The following is a 25,311-nucleotide window of genomic DNA, read 5'->3' as shown; positions in this document are numbered from 1 at the left end:
TGGCTAGATTCTTCGATTTTGAGGCTATGTCCGGAGGAAGTGTCTGGTTTTATGACGAAAAGAGCGGCGAGGCTCCAGCACCGATCCTCCGACCGGTGAGGGGCTAGCACCATGTAAAAGGCACGGCCTTCCCAATATAAATGCCTGGAGAATTGCTGGGTCCGTGGCCGGGCATGCATACGGCGGCAACCTGCAGCGGTCGCGCCATACAACATGGCACCGGCCGCGCGCAGACCTGACCTGCCAGATAGTGCCCCCCTGGACACCCCCTCTCCACCCCCGGGCCACCCCCACCAGTCCTGAAGCCCTCACCGAAGCCCCCCCCGACCAGCAGCACCCCCCCCCCCGACTGTGGCGGCGCTGGACATAATCCGCTGCCGACGCGCCAGGTTCATGAAAACTGAGAGCACACGTGTCCCGCGCCATCGCGAACCTAGCCCATTGGGGCGGAACATCGGGTGAGGGCCTTCAGGTAACGTCCTGAGGCCGTCCCAACGGCGTGCGGCTTATTTCTCAATGAGGGGGCGGAACATCCGAAAGCAGGCACCGCCCCCGATTCAATCCGCAAACAGGGATTCTCTGCCCAATCGCTGAGTACGATATTGGTGTCGGGCAATGGAGAATCCCGCCCTAAGTTCTCCCACCAGAGTATAATCGCTTCTGTTTCGCATTGGCACTGAGAGTGGTGCCCAGACGTGATTCAGTGTTCACTGTCATGCAAATGTATGCAAATTCTGGAACCACAAGCAGCCTGACTATCCAGGAGGGGAGGAAGAAGGAAGGAAGAGCAATAGTGTCAAGAATTCATCAGACAGGTGTTCCTGCGGTCGCAGATATGGCTCCAGGTTTGTTGCCTTCCTGGGGCAAGGGTCAGAGATGTCACTGAATGGCATCGGCCATACTAACAATACAGGTAGAATGAAGGATGAAGTGTTGCATCAAGAATTCAGGGAGCTAAGCAGCAGATTAAAAAGCAGTACCTCAAAAATTGTAATCTCTGGATTCCTCCCAGCGCCATGTGCAAGCGAGTACAGAAGTAGGAGAATATGGCAGATGAATGAGTGGCTCAAGAGTTGGTGCATGAAGGAGGTTTTTAAATTCCTGGAAGGAATCTTGGAAGGCTCCTCAAATGAGGCTTTGTGGGTAGAGTTAAGGAACAAAAAGGGGGCAGTCACATTTCTAGGAGTGTATTATCAAGCAGACAATTCACTGAGGTGTGTAAAAATAATAATAATGGGGTAATTATAGGGGATTTCAACTCCCCAACATTAATTGGGATCGTCATAGTGTACAGGGTTTAGAGGGGGTGGATCTCTTGAAATGTATTCAGGAGAACTTTTTATGTCAAAATGTAGAAAGTCCAACAAGGGATGGCGCAGTGCTGGATCTAATTCTGGGGTAAAAAGCCAGACAGGTTCGAGGTGGCAGTGGGGGAGCATTTTAGTGATAGCGACCACAAAATAGTATGATTTAAGTTTGTTCGGGAAAAGGAAAAAGATGGTCTGAAAAAACAGGTTTGGATTGGGGAAAGGCAGATTTTATTGAAATAAGGCAGGATCTGGCCAAAGTAGACAGGGAATTGGTTCTTGTGGGAAAACCTGCAGCAGTGGGGTGGCGTTCAAAAAGGAAATGGGGAGAGTACAGGCCCAACATGTTCCCTTCAGGGCGAAATGTAGGAGCACATGCCCAGAAAGCCCTGGATTCAGGATTGGATAAGAAAGAAAATAGAGATGTTTAGTAGGTACAAAGGGAGAAAATCAGCAGAGGCCTTAGTGAAGTGCAAGGGGGAACGTAAGAAAGCAATTAGGAGAGCAAAGAGAGAGCACAATAAACCACTGATGGGTGGGATTAGGGAGAATCTCAAAATATTCTATAATATTAAGGGGAAGTAGCTAACTAGGGAATAGGGCCCATTAGGGACCAAAGGGGAAACCTATGCGAGGAGCACATTTTTCACCAGGCCCAGGTCAGAGATCCAGGTGGGAAATGTGCAGCTTCAGACTTTGGTAAGTAAAAACAAGCAGAGTAGCCATCCAATAGTGAGTGCCACTCCATGGAAGTTATCATTTCCCCCCACAATGATGCTGTGTGCAAACAACATGGCAATGTTTTTTTGATACGCAGGCACCTTTTCAGACCAATTGCATCATTGTTTGGAAGTGAATTTAGAAAAAAGACTTGTCAACACATTTTGTTGAAAATTCACTTCTTGCAATATCCAGGTTGCAACTAAAACATAAACAACTTGTGTGCATCAAGTGTTACATTTGCAATTTATACCTTTAAATATGTGTGTTAAGTGAAAATATTAATTGATGTATGCCAGATTATATAACTTCAGGTTTTTATCAGGACAGTGATCTGTGGGACCGGCGGAAGCACTGTTTTAGTGTTCAGACAGAAAATGGAGAGGACCTTATCTTCGGCGTGGAATTAGAATATGAACTTATTCTCTGGGAAAAGGCCTTTCAGACGGCAACCTTCTTAGAGGTGGAACGAATACAGGTATTACCAAAGCAAAGTTTTCAGAGATAAATTACCTCAGCTTCGGGCTCCGTTTAGTTGATTGCATTCCTCGGTATCTATTTAACACTGTCCATCTCCACAATTCCACCCGCACACAGAATAATAATTTAATTGAACAATTCCCACTCACTGAGGGCAGGTCAACACTGATGTGTTGCCAACATCGGTGATTTCAGTCATAATTTATTGATTTTGCATGATTTGTTTCAAACAAATTAAGGTGATGGAAATTAGAGGGAGAAAATTATTTGACTGGTTCCTTTTTGTCTTTTTACATCGATTACATAGAACATACAGTGCAGAAAGAGACCATTCAGCCCATCGAGTCTGCACTGACCCACTTAAGCCCTCACTTCCACCCTATCCCTGTAACCCAATAACCCTTCCTAACCTTTTTGGTCACTCAGGGCAATTTATCATGGCCAATCCACCTATCCTGCACGTCTTTGGACTGTGGGAGGAAACCGAAGCACCCGGAGGAAACCCACACAGACACGTGGAGAACTAGCAGACTCTGCACAGACAGTGACCCAGCGGGAATCGAACCTGGGACCCTGGCGCTGTGAAGCCACAGTGCTATCCACTTGTGCTATCGTGCTGCCCTTGGCTTCAAAGGTGGCTCTTGTGGGCCCTAGGCTCCTTGGTGAATCATAACCTGAAAAAAATCTTTAATTAATAAATCAGTCAAGTGGAAGTTGCTCATGTTAGGGTGATGAAGCTACCAGATATGATGTAACAACGCGTTGGTTTAAATGTGCTCGGTAATATGGGGGGGGGGGGGCAGCTTTGTGGGGTAAGTGATTAAAAAACCTTTAGGGACAAAACAGGGACTTTTGATCCGACAGCTGTGCCTTTTTAATTTTTAAGTCGTACTATACTTCAAACAGTTTCCTTCTTTGAAAACCTAAAAGTGCTTACTGTGATATAAAATAAACATTGAAGCACTGCAACTTTGTATAAATCCAACCAGCTGCAAGAGGTGCTACATCATCATATCCAGCTGACAAACTGCTTTCAGACTCTCCACATATACCAATGGCTGCTCAGCAAGTGGACATCACTCGGTCTGCAATCTTTTCTGTTTTGATGAGATGCTAAAAATGGTAACAAAAGGAACACAAGACTGGACCAAAAATCTTTACTTTTATGTTACTTTTGTATTTCCTCTGAAGCCAAAGACACTGCAGGATCAAACAGGCAACACAGCATGGCAACAAAGAACAAAATGTTCCGCAATGAAACTGGAGCGAGGTCAGGGTAGGGGAATGGGGAGTTGGGGCAGCGGGAGGGAATGGCCAGCTAAATTGAAAATCCAGCTAAGCTGAACCAAATAAGCGCTGGGAAAAAAGCAGCAACTTGAATGGATCTAGTAATTCGGGGAAAAATAAGCTTCACATAATACTTTTGCATGAAAATAAATCGATCACTTTCCCTGAAATTAAATGGCCAATTTTAATATGCCAAATTCCTGTCATTGTTGCCTGCACATGGGAATATTACAAATGGAAAATTTCAATGACAAGTGGAGGGGCATTTGTATTATATTCTCATTGTCTTCCTATTCCCAAATCAAATCTTGGATACTGCAAAGGCTATGGGCCCTGACAATATGCCGTCAATAGTACTGAAGATTTCTGCTCCAGACCCTGCCGCACTCCTAGCCAAGTTGTTCCAGCACAGCTACAACACTGGCATCTACCCGGCAATATAGAAAGTTGCTCAAGTATGTCCTGTACCCAAGAAACAAGACAAATCCAACCGAGCCAATTACCACCCTATCAGTCTACTCCCCACCATCAGCAAAGTGATGGAAGGAGTCATCGAGAGTGCTATCAAGCTGCACTTACTCAGCAATAACCTGCTCACGGACGTTCAGTTTGTGTTCCGCCAGGGTCACTCAGATCCTGACCTCATTACAGCCTTGGTTCAAACATGGACAAAAGAGCTGAATACCAGAGGTGAGGTGAGAGTGACTGCCCTTGACATCAAGGCAGCATTTGACCGATTATGGCATCCAGGAGCCCTCGTTAAACTGGAGTCAATAGGAATCAGGGGGGAAACTCTCCGCTGGTTGGAGTCATACCTGACACAAAGGAAGATGGTTGTGGTGGTTGGAGGTCAATCATCTCAACTCCAGGACATCACTGCAGGAGTTCCTCAGGATAATGTCCGAGGCCCAACCATCTTCAGCTGCTGCATCAATGACCTTTCTTCCATCATAAGGTCAGAAGGGGAGACATTTGTGGATGACTTCACAATGTTCAGCACCATTCGTGACTCCTCAGATAATGAGGCAGTCCATGTACAAATACAGCAACACCTAGACAATATCCAGGCTTGGGCTGACAAGTGACAAGTTACATTTGTGCCACACAAGTGCCAGGCACTGACCATCTCCCATAAGAGAGGATCTAACCATAGCCTCTTGACATTCAATGGCATTAGCATCGCTGAATTCCCTGCAACCAACATCCTGGTATTCTGATCAATACCATTGATCAGAAACTGAACTAGACTAGCCGCATTAGTACTGTGGCTACCAGGGCAGGTCAAAGACTAGGAATCCTACAGCGAATAACTCACAACCCCTCAAAGCCTGTCCACCATCTATAAGGCACAAGTCAAGAATGTAATGGAATGCTCTCACTTACCTGGATTAGTGCAGCTCCAAAAACATTCAAGATGCTCAACACCATCCAGGGAAAAGCAGCCCACTTGATTGCTACTCCTTCCACAAACATTCAAACCCTCCACCATTAATGAACAGTGGCTGCCATTTGTACCATCTACAAGATGCACTGCAGTAACTCACCAAGGCTCCTTAGACAACACTTTCCAAACACACGATTACTACCATCTAAAAGGACAAGAGCAGCAGAGACCTGGGAACCCCACCAGCTGAGCTGTCACTCACCACCCTGAATTGGAAATATATTGCTGCTCCTTCACAGTCGCTGGGGCAATATCCTGGAACTCCTTCCCTAACAACACAGTGGGTGTACCTCTACCTCAAGGACTGCAGTGGTTCAAGAAGGCAACTCACCACTGTCTTCTGAAGGGCAACTAGGGATGGGCAATAAATGCTGGCCAACCAGGGACGCCCACATCCCGTAAATGAATAAAACAAAAATGTGTGTATGTGCGGCGAGGGTGGGGGTGAGGTGAGGGTGGGGGGTGGATGCCAGTGGATATAGGGGATCATAAAGTGGCAATCCCCCAAATCCAGCCCCAGTTCAGATATTGAAAACTGTGGTGCTGGGCCATTCGCCTGGGCTTCTCCCCCATGGGTTAAATCACAGCAGTGGAGTGAGTGACCATTCATTGCCCATTTAAGACCTTCAATTGGCTCATGGGCAGGCAGACCGACTGATATCTTCCCCGCCACTGGTACAATTCAGCAGGCACCCCCATACATATCAACCAGCCCCCAGGGAGCAGAACAATCCTGCCCATAAAATGGTCACAGCACAGACGGTAGTTATTCAGCCCATTGTGTCTGTTTCGGCTCTGCAGAGCAGCTCAACTAGGCCCACTCCCACCCATACCTACCATAGCTCAGTACGTTTTTCTCTTAAGATAATGACACAATTCTGGTTTTAAGGTTTCAACTGAATGGGTCCCCACAACACACTCAGGCATGTTGCATGTAGTCCACTTTCTAATCACTCACTGCATAAAAATGTGTTTTCACGTTTCGCCATTGCTTCTTTTGCCAATCATTTAAAATCAATATCCTCTGGATGTCGCTCCTTTTGCCAATGGATGCAGTTTATCTCCATCTACTCTTCCAGACAGTTCATGATTTTGAACACCTCTATTAAATATCATCTTGCTCTTCACTCCCCCAAGGAAAACAGCCCCAGCTGCTCCAATCTATCCAGGTATCTGAAGTCTCTCATCACATGGAACCATTCCCATCAATCTTTTCTGCACCGTTTCTAATGCCTTCACATCCTTCCTAAAGTGTGGTGCCCAGAACTGAACACAATACCCCTGTTGAGGCCCAACAAGTATTTTATACTGGTTTATCATAACTTGCTTGCATTTATATTCCTTGCTGCCATGCATAAACCTTTAGGACCCTGTATGCTTTATGAACTGCTTTGTCAACTTGCCCTGCCACCTTTAATGATTTCTGCACATGTACCCCCAGGTCCCTCTGCTCTTGCACCCCATTCAGAATTGTATCCTTTATTTTAAATTGTCTCTCCTTATTACTCCGATCAAAATACATCCATTCACACTTTGCTGCATTCAGTTTCATCTGTCACACTCATTTCACTAGACTGCACTTGTCCTCTTCAAGTTTGCCACTGTCCTCCTTATAGCTCACAATAATTCCAAGTTCTGTGTTATCCGCAAATTTTGAAATTCTGTTCTGCACACCCAAGTATAAGTCATTGATATAGATCTAGAAAAGCAGTGATTCTAACACCGACCACTGGGGAACATCACTCTTCCAGTTTGAAAAACAACCATTCACCACTACCCTCTGCCAATTTCATCGCCATGTTGCATCATCCCTTTTATTGCATGGGTTCTAACTTTTATGACAACCCTGCTAGCGTTTTATCAAATGCCTTTTGGAATTACATGTACACCACATCCTCTACAGTACCCTCATCAACCCTCAATTTGACCTCATCAAAAAGTTCAATCAATTTTGTTAAGCACGATTTGCTTTTAACAAAGCAATGGTGGCTTTCCACTCTCAACCCGCATTTTTCAAAAGACGATTAATTTTGTCCTGAATTATCAGGCAAGATCTTACAGCCGTTCACGCTGGCAGGATCTTCCAGTCCTGCTGACAGCATGGGCTGGATTTAGTGGAAAATCCAATTGAAAGTGGTGGGACCAGAAGACCCCACCATCGTCCAACGGCAGGCCGGTACCCACTCCGAGGATGAGACCGTAGGGAAGCCAGAGAATCTCGCCCATCATTTCTGAAAACTTCCCCATCACCAAAGTTAAACAGACTAACTTAGTTGCTGAGTTTATCCTTACATAATTTTTTGAAAAAGGCTGTAATATCTGCAGTTCTCCAGCAGTCTGACACGACGGTGTATCTGTGGAGGATTATAAGAATATGGCCTGTATCTCTGCAATTTTCATCTTCACTTCCCTTATTATCCCAGTATGCTTCTTATCCAGTCCTGTTGATTTATCAATTTCACGTACAGCCAGCCTATTCAATACCTGGGGCGGGATTCTCCGTCTCTGAGATGAAGGGCTGGATTCTCTGATTTTGGGGCTATGTCCAGAGCATATGTCTAGTCTTATGACCAAAATGTCGGTGCCGCCTCTCACCAATGCTCCGCCCGGTGGGGGGCTAGCAGCCACGCCACATAAAGCCCCAAGCTTTACCTGCAGACACGGACGGAGAATTGCAGAAGGAGGTCAATCGGCCCATCGAGTCTGCACCAGCTCTTGGAAAGAGCACCCTACCCAAGGTCAAGACCTCCACCAAAACCCAGTAACCCCACCCAACACTAAGGGCAATGTTGGAGTCTAAGGGCAATTTATCATGGCCAATCCACCTAACCTGCACATCTTTGGACTGTGGGAGGAAACCGGAGCACCCGGAGGAAACACATGCACACACGGGGAGGATGTGCAGACTCCGCACAGACAGTGACCCAAGCCGGAATCGAACCTGGGACCCTGGAGCTGTGAAGCAATTGTGCTATCCACAATGCTACTGTGCTGCCCTGTGCTGCAGTCTGTGGCCGCACATTCGAACAGCGGCGACCTGCAGCGGTCGCGCTGTACAACATGGCGCTGGCTGTGCCCAGACCCGGCCTGCCAGATAGTGCACCCCTGTAAGCTGCCTCGCCACCCTCGCACCAGCCCCCACCAGAACCCCAGCCTCCGCCGAAGCCCCCCCGGCCAGTGGAATGGCTCCCCACCTCCCCCACTGTGGCGGCGCTAGACACAGTCCGCAGCCGCCATGCAAGGTCCCCAAAAACTGTGAACACACATGCCCCACGCCGTCGGGAAGTCGGCCCATTGGGGGCGGAACATCGGGTAGGGCCTCAGGTGATGTCCTGAGGCCGCCCCAATGGCATGCGGCGTACTCAGCGATGACGCCGTTTTTGAGGGGACAGAGCATCCGAAAAACGCCGCTACCACCTATTTCGGCGTAAAAACTGATTTTTCGGCCAATCGCCGAACACAATTTCAGCATCGGCAATTGGAGAATCCCGCCCTAAGCGTTGACACTAATGCAGAATTCGTGGACTTTCACGACAGAAACACTGGCGCCAAACTTGGATCGATTCCGCTACTATTAAGGGGCTAGTATCGGTGCCGCATGGATCACAATCGGCTCTAATGAAAAGCGGTGCAGGATTTGCCAAGTCCATGATTGACACTCGGGAGGCTGACAAGCTGTAGCCGCTCATTGACATTACAATCCCCACTCGCACTCATCCCAGCCAACAAGGTGGCACTGGTTGTGCTGGAGCATGCCCATACAGCTGATGGGTTGGCTGGGGCCAGAGGACACCTGGGGGGGATGCCCTGGGAGTCACCTATATGACCAGTGGCTCTAAGTTCACAGTGGGCTCTTAGCAGTGTGTACAGCTGCATGGCTGTCTTGCCGACTGCGGCAATGGTGTTCCCTGCCCATCCACCCCGACCCTACAATCCACCTCCTGGCCACCCCAACTACTCCCACTGGCCCTTGCAAAAGCCCCCCGGCCAACGGCACAACTGTGAGCAAACTATGGCGATGTTGGACACTCTCTGTACCCCCTCTCTCTCCCTCAGCAGCCACCATGCCGGTTTCACGATTTTTCAAAGCACAAGAGAACCACGGCGTCGGGAACTCTGCCCGTCGGAGGCGGAGAATCGCAGAGGCCCCGGAGAATACCGGGTCGGGCCTGCAAATGACATGCAAGCTGTGTTTACTGTACGTGCATTCTGGAACACATTGGAGCCGCTGTCGAGGTGACGGAAATTGTGATTTGGCGTCAAATCGACGCCTGCCGCGTATCTGGTGTTGGAACCGATTCTCTGCCCAATTGTCTTTCCCAATTTCGCCGTGAGCTAACGGAAAACCCGCCCCTGATATTTATCAATTTCTAGCACACCCAGTTTTGCGTCCATTTCCTCTTTCACTATAATTAGGTAGCATCTTCTACCTAGGCAAAAAAATGCAAAATCCAAATTTTGAATTTTAGCCATGCCCGTGTGTCTGTGCAACAACTCCATTTTAATCACTGATCATTGCTCCCTTTTCTACCTTTTTACTATTTATATGTTTTTAGATTCCCAGTTAGTTAGCTGGCAGCCTCTTCTCATACTCTTACTTTGCATCTCTTATTGCTTTTTCATTCACCCTCTGAACTTTATATATTCAGTCTGATTCTTAATGATATTATCCACCTGACATTATATGCACCCCTTTTATTTTTCATCCCATTCTCTATCACTTTCTTAATTCAGGGAGCCCTGGATTTGTTTGCCCTACCTTCCCCCTCTTGGGAATGTATCCCAACTGTCCTGTGCTACTTCCAAGGCAGCCTATTGTTCCATTGTAGTTTTGCCTCCAAACTCTTGATTCTATTTCCCATTGGACATTCTGATCCCATTGAAGTTAGCTGTCCAAGTTTAATTATTTTCTACACTGGTTTGTTCCTTGTTCTTTTCCATAGACAACCTAAACCTTATGATACAATAATCACTGTCTCCTAAGTGTGCCCCTCGTGCTGTTTGATCCATTTGGCCAACCTCATTCCCCAGAACCAGATCCAGCAATGTATCTTTCCTCATTGGACTGGAAACACACTGATGTAGAAAATTCTCCTGGACACTGTTAAAACTTTGGCTATATCTGAAATTTATGCTAATTATGCTAATATGGATTGGGATAGTAATAAAGCCCCATTTTATAACTATTCTATAATTTTTTCACCTGTAAGTTCCTAGCAAATTTGTTCATCTATATCTTTCCCATTAGCTGGTCACCGATATGCATTCAGAAATGTAATGCTTTTTTAAAAGCTTTAATTAAACGGATTCTGCACTTAACCATTCTTGAATACAAAGAACAATACAGCACAGGAACCACCCTTGGCCAAAACACTAAACACTTCCTTGCACTATATCCCTCTATACCCACCCTATCAATGTGATTGTCAAGATGCCTTTTGAACGCCGTTAATGTATCTGCTTCCACACTCTCCTTTCTTTACTTCCCTATTTCTCCTCAACATCTCGTATCCACAAACATTTAGTACCCAGTCCTGTCCTTTTTTGAGCCTGGTTTAGTTTAACACCACATCATCATACTCCCATATGGTTATCTGCACCTGCAACTCACCAACGTTATTTACCGCACTCTCCACACTCACGTGCATGGACAGTAAACCTAAATTGGATCTTGTTATATACCCTCTTAATCTGACACCACCGAGCATCTTACTATTTCCTACTTTAATGCTATGTGTCCCTCCCAATTCACTGTACATCTTGGTCTTCCTCTATAATATTGCGTCCTAATTCCATACCAATGTCAAGTTAATTTAAACCTTCTGCAATAGCACGAGCAAATTGCAAGGACATTAGTTCCAGGTCTGCCGAGGGGCAAACTATTTGGGGTATACAGGTCCCATCTACTCCAGAACTGGTCCCATGAATCAAAAATTCACCCTCCTGCATTGTATTTTGAACCACACATTAATCTGTTCATTAGCGGTTAGTACAGGATGTAATCCAGAGATTACTAGTGTTGAGGACCTGTTTGCTAGCTTCTTTCTGAGCTCCCTGAACTCAGCCTGCAGGATCTCATCCCTTTTTCAACCCTTGTCAGTGATACCAATATGCTTTACATTTGCTGGCTGTTCACTCCCACCCCTCAGAGTATTCGGCAGCCTTCAGTGACATCATTGTCTCTGGCATGAGGGAAGTAACTTACCATTTTGGATATATTTTGCAGCTGATTGTGTGCTCTACTAATAATCGAATCCTCCATTGCTTTTCCAATCTTAATCCAGTCCCTCTGTTCAGGTGAGCCATCCGTGATGTCGGGGATGATCTCTGGCTGCAATCGCCAAAGAACCATCACTCTCATGAGTATTCAGAATGGAATACTGGTTGGAGAGTGAGATGCACTTAGGGGTCTCCTGCAATACCTATCTGGTCCTTCTTGCTGATAACATCCATGAAAAATGAAACATGGACCAGAAATTTCAAATTTGACAGAGGTATAAATCAACAGCCTGACTATCTATACATTTACCCTACTTTCCTTTCCACATGTACAACAAATGGACAATCCCACATTGTTCATTTTACAATCCTGCTGAAGTTGAATGCTTTGTCCATTGTCAATGGTAACATCAGGTCATTGTGAGCGATTTAATGACCTCAGCCCTCGTCAACTCAAACACAAGTCCACTAACACTGTGTTTTAAGGACAGTCATGGGTCCCATTTGTACTTTTAGCATCACACAATTGAATAGCTTTTAGATGTAGAATTTACCTAATTTCAACAACAACCTACATTCATACGGCATGTATAAAGTTGAAAGTTGCCCCAAAGTGCTTCACAGAAGTATAACCTTTCAGAAAATGGACACCACACCAAATCTAGAGATTTTAGGGGGATGGATCAAACACTGTATTTACCCATGAGATTCATCAAGGGAAGGGGAATAGAAAGAAAATGAGGAAATTCCAGACAGCAGTGCCTGAAAGACTAAAGGTGGAATAAAAGGAAGAATAAGCAAGCACAATTGGAGGAATGCAAAATTCTTGAGAAAAAGGCCTGAAGAAGGTTACAGAGGTAGGGGGCGCGATTCTACGCTCACGGGACTAAGTGCCCACGTCGTCGTGAACGCCGTTGAGGTTCACAATGGCGCGAAATGGCCCCGATCTCGACCGATTCAGGGCCCAAAAATGGGCTAGGATCGGGGCCGCGAGAAACTCAGGGGACGTGTCACGAAAGCAGCGTCATCAGCGCGCGCCGGGCATTGGCGCCGCGTAAAAGCGGCGCCACTTAAATGACGCGGCCAGCGCCGCGTAACTGGCATAACGGGTGCCACCCGCGCATGCGTGGTTGCCGTCCTCCCCGAGGCCGCCCCGCAAGAAGATGTCGGATGGATCTTGCGGGGCGCGGAGGAAAGGAGGTCCTCCTTCAGAGAGGCCGGCCCACCGATCGGTGGGCAGCGATCGCGGGCCAGACCCCTTTTGAGTCCTACCCCGGTGAAAGAACCCCCCTCGCCCCCCCCACAGGCCGCCCCCCCAGCGTTCTCGCGCTGTTCCCGCTGGCAGCGACCAGGTGTGGATGGCGCCGGCGGGAAGCCGTCGTTTTGGGCAGGCCGCTCGGCCCATCCGGGCCGGAGACTAGCGAGTGTAACGGCGAATCGCCATTTTGGGTGTCCTGGGCGATTCTCCGGCCTGCGCGACGCAGAACCCAATGGGGCCGTTCTCGCCACTTGGGTGAATCGCGGGAGGGCGTCGGACCGGCGTCGCGGGAAAAATGGCGCGCCAGGCGATTCTCCCAACTGGCACGGGAGCGGAGAATCGCGCCCAGGGAGTGATGAAGCGAGGGGTGAGAAGAATAAGTGGAGGTTTTAGGGCCTGAGATTCATTGTTGGTCAGAATTCTGAAATTGTTTACTGCACACTGTGCAAACAAAACCTTGACAGTCAATGATGATGCACATCTTTCTAACAGGCTAAGGAAGCAATGAGCAAGAGAAAGTTATTTGGCTTGTTCAGACGCTCTTTCACATCATACATTTAATCCAATATAATATGAATTCAACCCAACCCAATTCATTTTATCTCTGCAGAAAAAACACCAAGTTTAATTCTGACAACATTCCATTGCATCTTTTTGCCTTAAATATTATTTATTTTTTACCAGGCCATTGTCAGTCTCACCCTTAAACTGTCAAAACAAAGTAAAGGTTTGCATTCTCATTTTCACTTAGATTTACAGAGCCCTCCCATGTTGAGTGGCTAAAATCAGAAACTTATTTATTCTGGTGAGGTGGCCTTGAATTTGATGCAATCTGCCCTTGAACTGGTGTCTTCAAATTGACAATCAATAAAATTGTTTCAACATGACTGTGAAATGCCACTGCTGATAAAAGTGATGAATATTTACAATACCATGAACCATTGTTTGCAATGTTCTCGAAAGAGAAAGACTCTCCTATTTCCTTTGTCTATAACTTCTAACAGTGTGCAATAGCAACCTAACTCCTCAAAATACTGGTCAGTTTGCAAAGTCAAAATTATGTAAGACTTTAAATTTCTCTGCAATTTTCATTACATTTGTGTTACAATTTTTTTGTGGTACTTTTTTGCTATTACTATATGAAGTATATCAAGCAACAGCTGACGCCACTGGGCTATGTACCCTGACAGTATCCCGGCAATAGTACTGAAAATGCTGATGTCTGCTGATGCTGCACAATGCTCGGTAGCATTTGCTACTCCTCAGATACTGAAGCAGACCATGTCATATGCCGCAAGACTTGGACAATATTCAGACTTGGGCTGACAAATGACAAGTAATAGTCCCCCCACACAAGTCCCGGCCAAGGACCATCTCCAACAAGAGAAATCCAACCATCAACACTTGAAATTCATCTCTGAATCCCCCAGTACCACCATTCTGTGGGCTGTCATTGACCAGAATGTAATTGGACAGGAGCAGCCATAAGAGCAGGTCCGAGGCTGGAAATTCTGAAGTGAGTAACTCACCCCATGATTCCTCAAAAGTCTGTCCATCATCTACAAGCTACATGTCAGGAGTGTGATAGAATACACTTCACTTGCTTAGATGAGTGCGGCTCCAACAACACACAAGAAGCTCAACATCATCCAGGACAAAGGAGCCCACAGGAGCAGCACCCCATCCTCCATCTTCAACATTCACTCCCTCCATCACTAACGCACAGTAGCAACAGTGTGTACCATCTGCAAGATGCACTTCAGCAGCTCAAGATCTTCCAAACCTGTAATCTCTACCTTCCAGAAGAAAAAGGGCAGCAGACACATGTGAACATCATCACCTGCAAATTCCCCTCCAAGTCATACACCATCCTCACATGGAACAAGGGCGCGATTTAAAGCACAAAAACAAACTCCCATTCTAGGCACATATAGGTGGGTCTTTCACCGCTATCTAAAGGGACCTTGTCGGGTTTTTTTGGTCTCAGTCGAGAACGCCATGCCGAGGCCACACTTGCCTCACTTCCTGCACGGGCGAGCTCTGAAATAAAGAAGTCTTTTAAAGTCATTGCATTTTCAAAAGCTTTTCTTTTCATTAGTTAGTCCTGGAAAGTGGTCAACACGATTATTCTGTATCCTATTTTACTTTTGAGAGTCAAATGGGCAGGGCCAGATTTTCTCGTTTGAAGCAGGGATCAGAAGATGGCAGGGAGAATTCCTGACATTACGATCCTGCCGCCTGCCTGGCAGTGCTCCCCCCCCCCTCCCCACCACACACACACACACACCCTATATCCATGATAATGAGGCAGAAATGGACTGAAATCTGGGATTGCTGTCTCCCGATGCATGCCCGGGGCAGAAACATAGGCAAGCAGACACCAAGTTGTGATGTTAAGAAGGCCTGCCTCCATTTGCTGAGAATTCAGCTCAGTTCTGTTGATGAGTGTGAGTTCCTTTGTCCCTCACACTCACCCACCCCATAACTGCTCCATAAACCCTCCCTCCCCATATCTTGCCTCGTCCATAAACCTATTCCCTATATCCCTCTCACCTCCATGCCTGGACCACCCTGGATGCATTTTGTGCAGAACTCATGAGCCTTATAATTACATTGAAAGTATTTGAGGTGTTCATAAAAATATCAAATAAACAGACAGCTGTTCAAAACATTCAAAAAGTATCCTCTTTGGAGCTCACAAAATTGGCAATGTAAATGAATTCATAATCTGCTTGACAGCTATACCAACAACCCCTGCCGAGATGCATATATGAATATGTTTAGAACTCAGCCAAATATCCTTCCTGGGATTCCATTGAAAAACAATGTCAACAAAATCTACAGAGCTGAATACTTTAAAGTATTTGAAGTGATTCACAGTGCTAAGCATTTAAGAAGTGGAACAGATGTCTGAGCTGTCATTGAATGAAATAAAAATAATAAAGCGTGGGGGACAATTGATATAGTAATATCTGAATACCAGTATTGTTTGATGCAGAAGAGTACTTTATCCAGTAGATAATGTACCTCACTACCTCTGAAGGCTTTTCCATTTTTACGAAGTTGGTTAATTTAATGGTCATTTAACTTTCAAGAACAAAATCCTACTGTCAAACAGTTCACCAAAAACTTATCACACAGCATCTCATTTTGCCCTGTGAAGTTGGCAACACCTTTTGAACTTAACTGTCAAAAGCTTCCTAAATCCAAAAGCAGACTCCCCTATATAGGAGAAACTCAAAATTTCACAAGGGAATTAAACATACATTTGAAAAGGAAACATTTGCAAGGCTGTGGGAAATTGAGATTAAATACTTGCATGGAACCAATTGAATTGCTCTTCTAAGGAACTGGCTCAGGTCCAATGGGCTGACTAGTCTCCTTCTGTTTGGCAATATTCTATGATTCAATACATTGATAGGTTTCGGATAGATTGTGAATCACCCCAGAGCAGAAAGGCGAGTGTTCCATTTTGTTTCAAATTTATTGCTTTCAGTCATTCAGATTAAGAATCCTTGATTTTACCTATGTTTACAAAAATAAAAATTGTTCACGGCAGTCAATCAGTGCATGAAAAGAATAACGAATATTGGGTGTTTTGGATTAAAAACAGAAAATGCTGGAAAGGTTATGACTCTTCATACAAACCCGAAGCATTAATTCTGTTTGTCTCTCCACAGGTGCTGCTGAGTTTTTCCAGCATTTTCTGTTTTTATTTCAGATTTCCAGCATCCGGAATATTTTCCTTTTATTTTGGTGTTTTAAATGTTGGCCAGATTTCAGTATTTCCTGAGATTAGGTTTTGCAGCATTTGCATTTTTCTTTCATACTTTTTAAATCTATTATTTGTTCTAAGTTTATGTATCAATGTCACTGTGGTTTAGCTACATAAATAAGTTAGGGATACACAATGTGTAATTCAGGTGCATAGTGCCACTGGAGAGGAGCAAAGGATTAGGTGATCTGTTTAATCAAAGGCTGCAACAAACAGTGGCATTGTCTCTGGATCTGTAGGATAATATGGAGATGGTGCAGAGACTGTGGAGAGGGCCGGTTCTGTGTCAACCCCTATGCAGACTTTGATCCAGCCTTCTCCATACTCCTTGACAGGGCCAGGAGTCTGGCTGGCAGGTCAGTCAATGTATCCAGTATCTCGATGTGCACGCCCATCAAAACTGCCGTTCATGAATTCCATTGCAGTCCTCATCTGAGTTCTCTGCAGCAGAATACACCTGGAATCTGGCTTTGCAGGGAGCTGGCAAATGAACCATCCTCTTGCCTTATCCAGGCTGTAGCCTACTCATGTACACATACCTCACCATATGCTAATCCCAACCCTACACTCATCTCCCAAGTTACCAGTGCCATTAACTGAACTGCTGGCTGCGAGTGTCAAATCAAATGACGGGGCCTCTTCATTTGTGCTGTTGCTGTCTCTCTCAACATTGGGCAGCTCCGGCTGAGCAGGCAGCAGTACTTGATGTCTGAAAGCAAGAGCCTAGAAGCAAAGAATCAAAGAAGGTTTATGGTGCAGAAAGAGTCCATTCAGCCCATAGTGTATGTACTGGCCAAAAATCAGAAAAAGAAACGCACGGTTCATTTTAATCCCTCTTTCCAACACCTGACCCGAAGTCTTGCAGGTTACAGTACTCCGGAGTTGTTAAAGGTGTGGGTAGTGAGAAAGCATGGTACTCGTCTGACCTTACCCCTTACCAGCTCCATTTGTGGTGTGAGTATTTCATATCTGCAACACCCCCCCTCCTCCCCTGCCTTACATTTTTGATGGGGTCAGGCCAGCGTCTGAAGGTGACATGTTTCACAGCAGCTCAGAAGAGTTGTAAACCCTGAGAAAGCCCTAATTTCTAGTCTGAAGTCAGAAGCCATTTGTCAGGTAGTTCAAAGGTGTTGCCAACTTCACATCATAATATCATAGAATCATAGAATTTAAAGTGCAGAAGGAGGCCATCGGCCCATCGAGTCTGCACCGGCCCTTGGAAAGAACACCCTACTCGAGCCCATGTCTCCACCCTATTCCAGTAACCCCACTTAACTTTTTATTTTGGACATTTAAGTGCAATTTAGCATGGCCAATTCACCTAGCATGCACATCTTTGTACTGTGGGAGGAAACCGGAGCACCTGGAGGAAACCCACGCAGACACAGGGAGAACGTGCAGACTCCGCACAGACAGTGACCCAAGCCAGGAATCTAACCTGGGACCCTGGAGCTGTGAAGTAACTGCGCTGACCACTGTTCTACCGTGCTGACCATTGTGCTACTGCGTTGCCCAATGCTCTATTTGTAATTATCCGATAAGTTGGCATGTTTTTAATGCATTGATTGATGATGAGACTTTGTTCTTAAGCAGCAATAGCCATTATGCTGACTAGCATGGTAAAAATTGAATTGTTGAGATGCAGTCTGAGTACATTATCCACTAACAACAGTGATATTTAGATTTGACTGTGTCTGTGGACTCCTGAAATCTGATCTTTATATTGATTAACATCTCAGACATCTGTTCCCCTGCTTTTAAGCTTGATCAGATTTTCAATGACTTCAAAGGTTTTATTGTATTCAGCTCTGGAGGTTTTGTTACTACAACTGTGCAATGGAATCCCATAATGAATGCTTGACTGGGCTCCAAGCCCCTGATGGATCTAGCTTAGAATGGATCATTGATACAACTGTCAAGGGTACTATGAGTTTATTTATTGTCACTTTATGAAATTATGTTTGGGATTTCCTGGCTGTTCACACTGGCGTGATCTTATGGTCCGGCCAATGGCATATCCCCGCTGCAGGTGGCGCAGCAGCAAGGGGTGCATTCAATGGGGAAACTCTTTTGACAATGACAGAACCAGAAGATCCAGCTGCTGGCCATTGGCGAGCTGACGTCTGCTGCTGCAGGATATGCCATAGAGGGGGAGGGAAATCTTGCCCTATGTCTTTTGGTGTGATTTGTCAATGGCTGTTCGTTTATTCACAGTTTTATACGACCATAAAAAATATTCTTTTGAAACATTTTTGAATGGTTTTGATTTATTTTGATAGCTTCATGAACATCTCAAAGACTTCCCAATGTTATTATAGGGATCAGAAGTTCTGCACATACTGAATGCTGGGTGAGTGGGCATGGAAGGTGGTTGAGGATTTATGGAGTGTGGATGAAATGGCATGATGGTATGAAATGGCATGGAGGAATGAGGGGCATGGAGATGAGGGAATAAAGGCGATGAGGGTTAGGAACCTCACAATCATGTACCGATCTGGACTGATGTCCTCGAGAAGTAAGGTGGACCTTTTAACCTGGCCTTCTCCACACCGGCTTGCTTCTGTTTCTGTTTCAGCCCTGCTTCCTGAGACTTTTGCCTGAAATTCAGCCCTTTTCTGCCACCACACAATGAAAATAGCATTGGCAGACTCTGCCATGCTGGTGGCAGGATTGCAACATCGGGGAATTACGCAAAGAAAATCCGGGCCCTGAGCTAGTGAGTGACTATAAACTGCAGCCACCAATTATCCCTTGAAGGCACCTTATAAAACATTTCTAAGATATGGCAAGTTAATGTACAGATTTATAATGACTGAAAAAACATTCAATTAGTATTTGCTAAGTGATTCTCAGAGTTTTTTCTCTGTATTGCTTTCACATCTACTCTAGTCCAGTCGTATTCTAGCTATATATCAGGAACATTGAAGATATGATCTTATGGTGGTTAGGGGAATTACTTTATATATTATGTATTACTATAAATTACAAGATTGGTACAAGGAGACAAAGGTACAAACTCATAAAAATAAAATTTAGGATTCAGGTCAGGCAATTCACACAAAGAGTGACTAATCTTTAGAATAGACTTACAAATAGAGCAGTGGTAGTGAACACCCTGGAACCATTTAATAAACAGCTGGATGCTGCAGCGTGGATACTTTAGGATCTTTCTGAATGGATCAATTTAATGTCTGCAACACATGACCTCCATTTTATCGTTCACCATTCAAATAGTAAGTGGCAAGGTGACGTCAATTCTTTATGAAACTGCCTGTGTTCTATAGGAGAGTTGATCACCAGGAGATGTTTCTATGATGTGTTTCAGTACAATCTCTCTGTGACCAAAAGCTATATTGTACCTGCAATATTGTGTTTCCTACTGTTTCAGTGTAAGACCTATGCATGTGTGCTGGAGAGTCATCTCATGGGACTAACAATAGACTTCAACATGGGATTAGTATGCTTTGATGCTGCATCAAAGGTAAGATAATAAATTGAAGGTTGCCTTTTCATTAACATTAATGTAGTTGGGAATTGGCACAATGTTCCTTCTGCTCAATATTTAAGCACACAAGTGCCAATTGGTTTGTAAAGCTTTATCACAAAGCTACTAAATAAGTTGAAGCAAAGCATACTTTAATTAAATTCCCTCACAGAAAATTCCACATTCATATACTTTCCACCACATGAGTAACTAAATTCGAATTAATGTCCTGTAGTGACAAACCATAATAAGTCTGTATTTTAAGTATATTTCTTGTTTGACCTCTTTTATGGTAGATGGTCATTTTCTTTACATTTAATTAACGTTTGCAAAGTCATTTGAAATTCAATGCCATGTCAGATAATATGATAAATTGATCAATGTTAATAACGAAAGTGCCTGAACATTTTCGAATTATTGATGATTCAAATCCATTCATATTTCATTTTCAAATCTGAACATAAACCAATCAGTTCCTTTTCATATAACTTGTTGATTGTGAACCTGTTCAGCTTACTCACTGGGCGTAGAAAGCTTCATCCATTGTTCTAATTAAACTCCTACATCACTGATGCTAGACAATCAACTCACAGGATAGGTTTTCCTCTTTCTTTCATCTAGGGAATTGGTATTCCCCAAGCATAAAGAAGAGGGAAATTGGCCAGAGATCCATTGTACAGCTCCCTGGCCACTTTATGCTGCTCTGGGATTTTCTGAGACTATCCCGGCAATGTAAATAGGCCAGCCTCTGTAGGAGATGCAAGACTATTGTGTTCTGATTAAAACAAGACTGGAGAGGGTCTACATGCCTAAACACCCTTTCCCTACACTTGGGCTACTCAGAATGTGAATCCTGAAGAAATCTTGCGCAAGGCCGCCCAGAGGCACAGATGGCATCTGTAGCCACCTGGGTTGGCCAACTCCCGACGTAAAATGAAGAACAGCAAAGGCTGAAGGGAAATTCAGCCAACACAGGCAGAAACTAGCAGGTGCATGTTTACTGTGTATTAAACTCTGCAAAAGCCCAGACAGCATCGATACAAGCAGCCATCTGCATAACAATGTAGCAGCCAGCTACATACTAATGAGCGATCCCTGGGAACAATAAAAACATTTGAGATAAACAAGGCCAAGCCAGACTCCTCGGCGCCAGCAGAAGCCAACACAAAAGAGGTTAACGGACACCTCAAGACCGCCCATCGATCAGGGAACCGCTCCAGCATTGGAGAAATCGAACCAAGAGATTGGAACTAAGTCCAATCACTTGGAACCAGGTACGGGGTCCGCCCCGAAAGGCGGGAAGCCCCTGGGGACTATAATGTAAGGCCCCCAAGTTCAAATCTTCCTTCTTGACAGGGTCACTCAGCAACGCGAACCAACCCTTGACAGTGACCTGTCCAGCTGCCGCCAAAAGACCGTAAGTCTCAAGTCAACGCTCGCTACGAGATAGGCACTCCTAGCTACCAGTCCGTACCAGCTTTTGAATCCCGCAGACTCAGAACCCGAACGAAAGGCCATTTGTTCCCCTGACCTGGTGGGCCAGTCCGAAGCTAAGTATAGACCTGTTAGTTGTAGAAGTAGCTTAGAAAGTAGCGTTTATGCATGAGTAGATATGACTGTGTGTAAATAAATGTGCTTTGAATCTTACTAATGGGTGTATTGAGTTATTGATCATTACTTGAACTTGAACCTCGTGGCGGTATCATAAAGATACCTGGCGACTCGAGAGCAAAGGTTATAAAACAGAGCCAATTGAACCAACCAAAAGTTAGCAACATATTACTGGCGACATCCTGATGGGACCCGATCTAGAAGTGGCTTCACCACTCCGGGAGAACCCAAAAATTTTAATTAGAGATCCAATTGGGAACAGAAAACCAAAGTGTTCAAGCAGTTCTGATCAATCCTCATAATTCGGAAGTGTGTTAAATGCATGCGTAACTAACAGGGCTATAACGTAAACTGATAGATTTTTTGTTGCAACAAAAATATCAGGAGTTTGTATTCCGGAAAATAGCGAAAGCCGTACCCGTAATTACAGCACCGCCTCAGTACCCCTTGTTCCAAATTTTAAGAAAGTATTCAGAGAGGAAAGATGGCAATTCAGGCAATGCAACGCCTCATGAACCCCGAGGAATTCATGGTCGCAGTGACCAGCAGCAGCAGAGTAGGACAGTGTCCCGTTTGGGAAGAAGAAATCAGGAAGTACCTTAAAGGGAAAGGATGGCCACTTTGGAGCGAATTCTGTAACAATGAGGAAACAGGTCCCGGGAGTATAGGACATACTTAGTGGGAGAACCGGAACGAGATTCACAAGAAGAACTTAGGAAAAGCTCGCAAGCCGATGGCAATCGTGTCCTGCTTGGCACAATTGCGAGGCACAGAGGAGGTCGTTAGGACGCTCTGGAAAAAGATAGAAGGCATACATCGAATGAGCAAGTTCGATGTCAGTGAGGTAGAAAGAGAGAACGTAGAGTTAAGGAGGAAGTTGGCAGCAAAAGACGGAGAGGTGGATGATGCCAAGCGGGCACACCAGTCTTGTCTGGCGCACTTGAGCATCTTCCAGTCCCAGTACAAAAAGGCCTATCAGGACATGCAACGTGCAGTCCTGGTATGAGAGGAAACCGAGAAGCAGGTAGAGGCATTGCAGAGGCAGTGTAGTAACCTGAAGGCAGCGTTAAGAGCACTCCATGCTGCCACCACGGAGCAAAGACAAAGCTCATTAGATCATGCAAATTGCTGGAAGCAGATTGCAGAACTGGAATCTCTGCCTTCAGTTCAAAAAGGATTCCAGGAAACCTTTGGATCACAGTTAGACGAGGAAGACGGCCCTGATTGGGAAGAGTTAAATGAGACAGCGCAGGGATATGTTCAGGGAACATGTGCGCAGGGAAAGCCCCAGAAGAGAAAAGCGCCCAAGCCCCCCACAGAGCACATAGTTCAGGCTCCAATGAACCCAGTAACCACCCACCGCACAGCCACATCGGACAACACGGGATTTCTGTACATCACCCCCTTAACAGTGACCCAATTATGGGACTCGTGCGAGAAAATCACACCGTTCCTCCCCACCTCAGACCCCCACCACTTCTTTGCCAGAGTAAAGCAGCAGGCGACCATGTACGGCCTGGATGAGCGAGAGTAAGTAAAGCTCACAGTTTTGAGTTTAGACCCTTCGGTCGTAGCAGCCCTTCCCGACCCACAGAATGTAGGAGGAGGCGCCCTTGCAGAAATGCATACCGCGATCCTGGACGCGATTGGGTACAACAGGGGTGACCCCGTAGATGGCCTCAATAAATGTAGGCGAACGAAAACCGAGCACCCCACAGCGTTTGCTGGACGCCTGTGGATCCACTTTGCCGCAGTTTTCGGAGACTTAGACCGCGCCCATTTGTCCCCAGACAACATGGCCAAATGGACCTGCACCCTTATCTCCCATGCCACAGAAACAGGACAAAAAGCTTGTGCGAATTATAATCCCTCAGAGGAGGCTCATAATGAGAAATGGGTCGTAAAAAGATTGTCCCGCGCCTGGGAGCAGTCTGTACAAAACAAACCTGCAGTTAAAAATCCCGAAGAACAGCAGGCAGAAGCAGATATACACGCAGTTAAGGCACACTTTACAAGAGAGTGCAATGCCCCACAAAAGCCACAGAGAGCCCAGCAGGCAGGCACCCTGAATAAGAATAAGACAGAGCCCATACATAGTGTGAGCACCCGTTCAGATCAGGCGGACCTGAATGGAACGGACTGACGGTGTTCGGGCTCCCCCAGTTGGGTCTGCGACACCCTTTGGGATAGGTCCGGCCGACCAGTAGTTGCAGCAAAAATACGGGGACAGCCCATCGAGTTTCTCTGGGACACAGGAGGGTCCCGCACCACAATAAATTCCTCCACCATGTTTCAAAAGGACAGGTGGCCCACTACAGCCACCATCACCCTCAGCGGTTTTACAGGCCACTCACAGCAGGGACACATCACAGCCCCTGTACCCACTCAAATCGGCAACATTACCACCAAGCACCCCATAGTTTTAGTCGACCTGCCCCACACAGCAGAACACATTTTGGGCATAGACTTGATGAATTCCCACCACCTTTCATTTGATCCAGTCAACCAGTGTGTCTGGAGAATGGCAAAATCTGCAAGAGCCCCCGCAACGCTCACCATAGGAGAATACGCCAACAAAATTAGTGCAGTAGGCGAATTTTGGTTTAACCCGACTACGATTAGCACGGACAAGCAGGTTAAGGCGGTGTTACAAAAGAACAGGACAGCATTCGCGACCCGCAAACACGACTGTGGCCGGATGACTGGTTCAGTACAAATCACAGGACCTGACCCTGGACCCCAAAAGCAATATGGATTTCTCCAAGAGGCAGAGGGAGAAATCGCAAAAGTAATCAACAGCTTATTAGAGCAGGGCATACTTAGATCAGTAGCCTCCAATAATAATGCCCCGATTTGGCCAGTGAGAAAGCCCGATGGATCATGGCGACTGACCATCGATTACCGGAAACTAAACAAAGTCACCCCCGCAGCAGCCCCCACAGTAGCCACAAGTCCCGAGACCACGCTCAAGCAGGGACTCAATTCCCAATACTTTACGGTTTTGGATACCAGTAATGGATTTTGGTCCATTCCATTGGCAAAGGCGTGCCAGTACAAATTTGCCTTCACCTTTAAAAACCAACAGTACACATGGACATGCCTTCCACAAGGATTCCACAACTCCCCCTCCATTTTCCACCGACAGCTGGCAAATGGTTTAGCCAAATTTTCTCGTCCCGAATGTCTGGTCCAGTACGTAGACGACCTACTACTGCAGACAGACACCAAGTAAGAGCACATCGAGCTTCTGTCCGAACTCCTGCAACTCCTACAGAAAATTGGATGTAAAGTCAACCCCAAAAAGGCCCAGATTTTGGAAAACAAGGTGATATATTTGGATACAATTATCACACATGGTAAACGCGAGATCGAGCATAAAAGGATTTGACTCGATCGCTAAATTGCCCCTTCCCCAGAACGTTTCACCCCTCCGGTCGTTTTTAGGACTGGTTGGCTACTGCCGAAACCACATTGACGGTTTCGCCAGCAAGGCAGCACCCCTCTCAGACCTAAAGAAAGGAGCCCCCTAGGAATGGCTTCCGCAGCTGTGGACTCGTTGAAAAGAGCACTCATAGCAGCCCCCGCACTACAAGTTCCAGACCCACTTTCCCCTTACGCTATAGAGGTAGCAAGCAGAGACCACACCCTTTCGGCCATGCTCCTCCAGGAACGGCATGAACAATTAAGGCCCGTGGCTTACGCCTCCAGAGTTTTAGGTGCTGTGGA

The 25,311-nt window shown here is 45.8% G+C and overlaps 1 protein-coding gene across 1 annotated transcript in view; it reads left to right on the top strand.

The window, feature by feature from the left end:
* sntg1 (syntrophin, gamma 1) overlaps positions 1 to 25,311 on the top strand; it is an 807,301-nt gene that overhangs the window by 746,593 nt on the left and 35,397 nt on the right. The window contains exons 16-17 of the mRNA XM_072467795.1: positions 2,353 to 2,505; positions 19,879 to 19,971. Of these exons, the coding sequence (XP_072323896.1) occupies positions 2,353 to 2,505; positions 19,879 to 19,971 (246 nt within the window). The remainder of the gene's footprint in view (positions 1 to 2,352; positions 2,506 to 19,878; positions 19,972 to 25,311) is intronic.

This window comes from Scyliorhinus torazame, chromosome 11, assembly GCF_047496885.1.
Source record: "Scyliorhinus torazame isolate Kashiwa2021f chromosome 11, sScyTor2.1, whole genome shotgun sequence".
Lineage (NCBI taxonomy): Eukaryota > Metazoa > Chordata > Chondrichthyes > Carcharhiniformes > Scyliorhinidae > Scyliorhinus > Scyliorhinus torazame.
The sequence above is the reverse complement of the archived record's forward strand: the minus strand, read 5'-3'. Positions and strand labels throughout refer to the sequence as shown.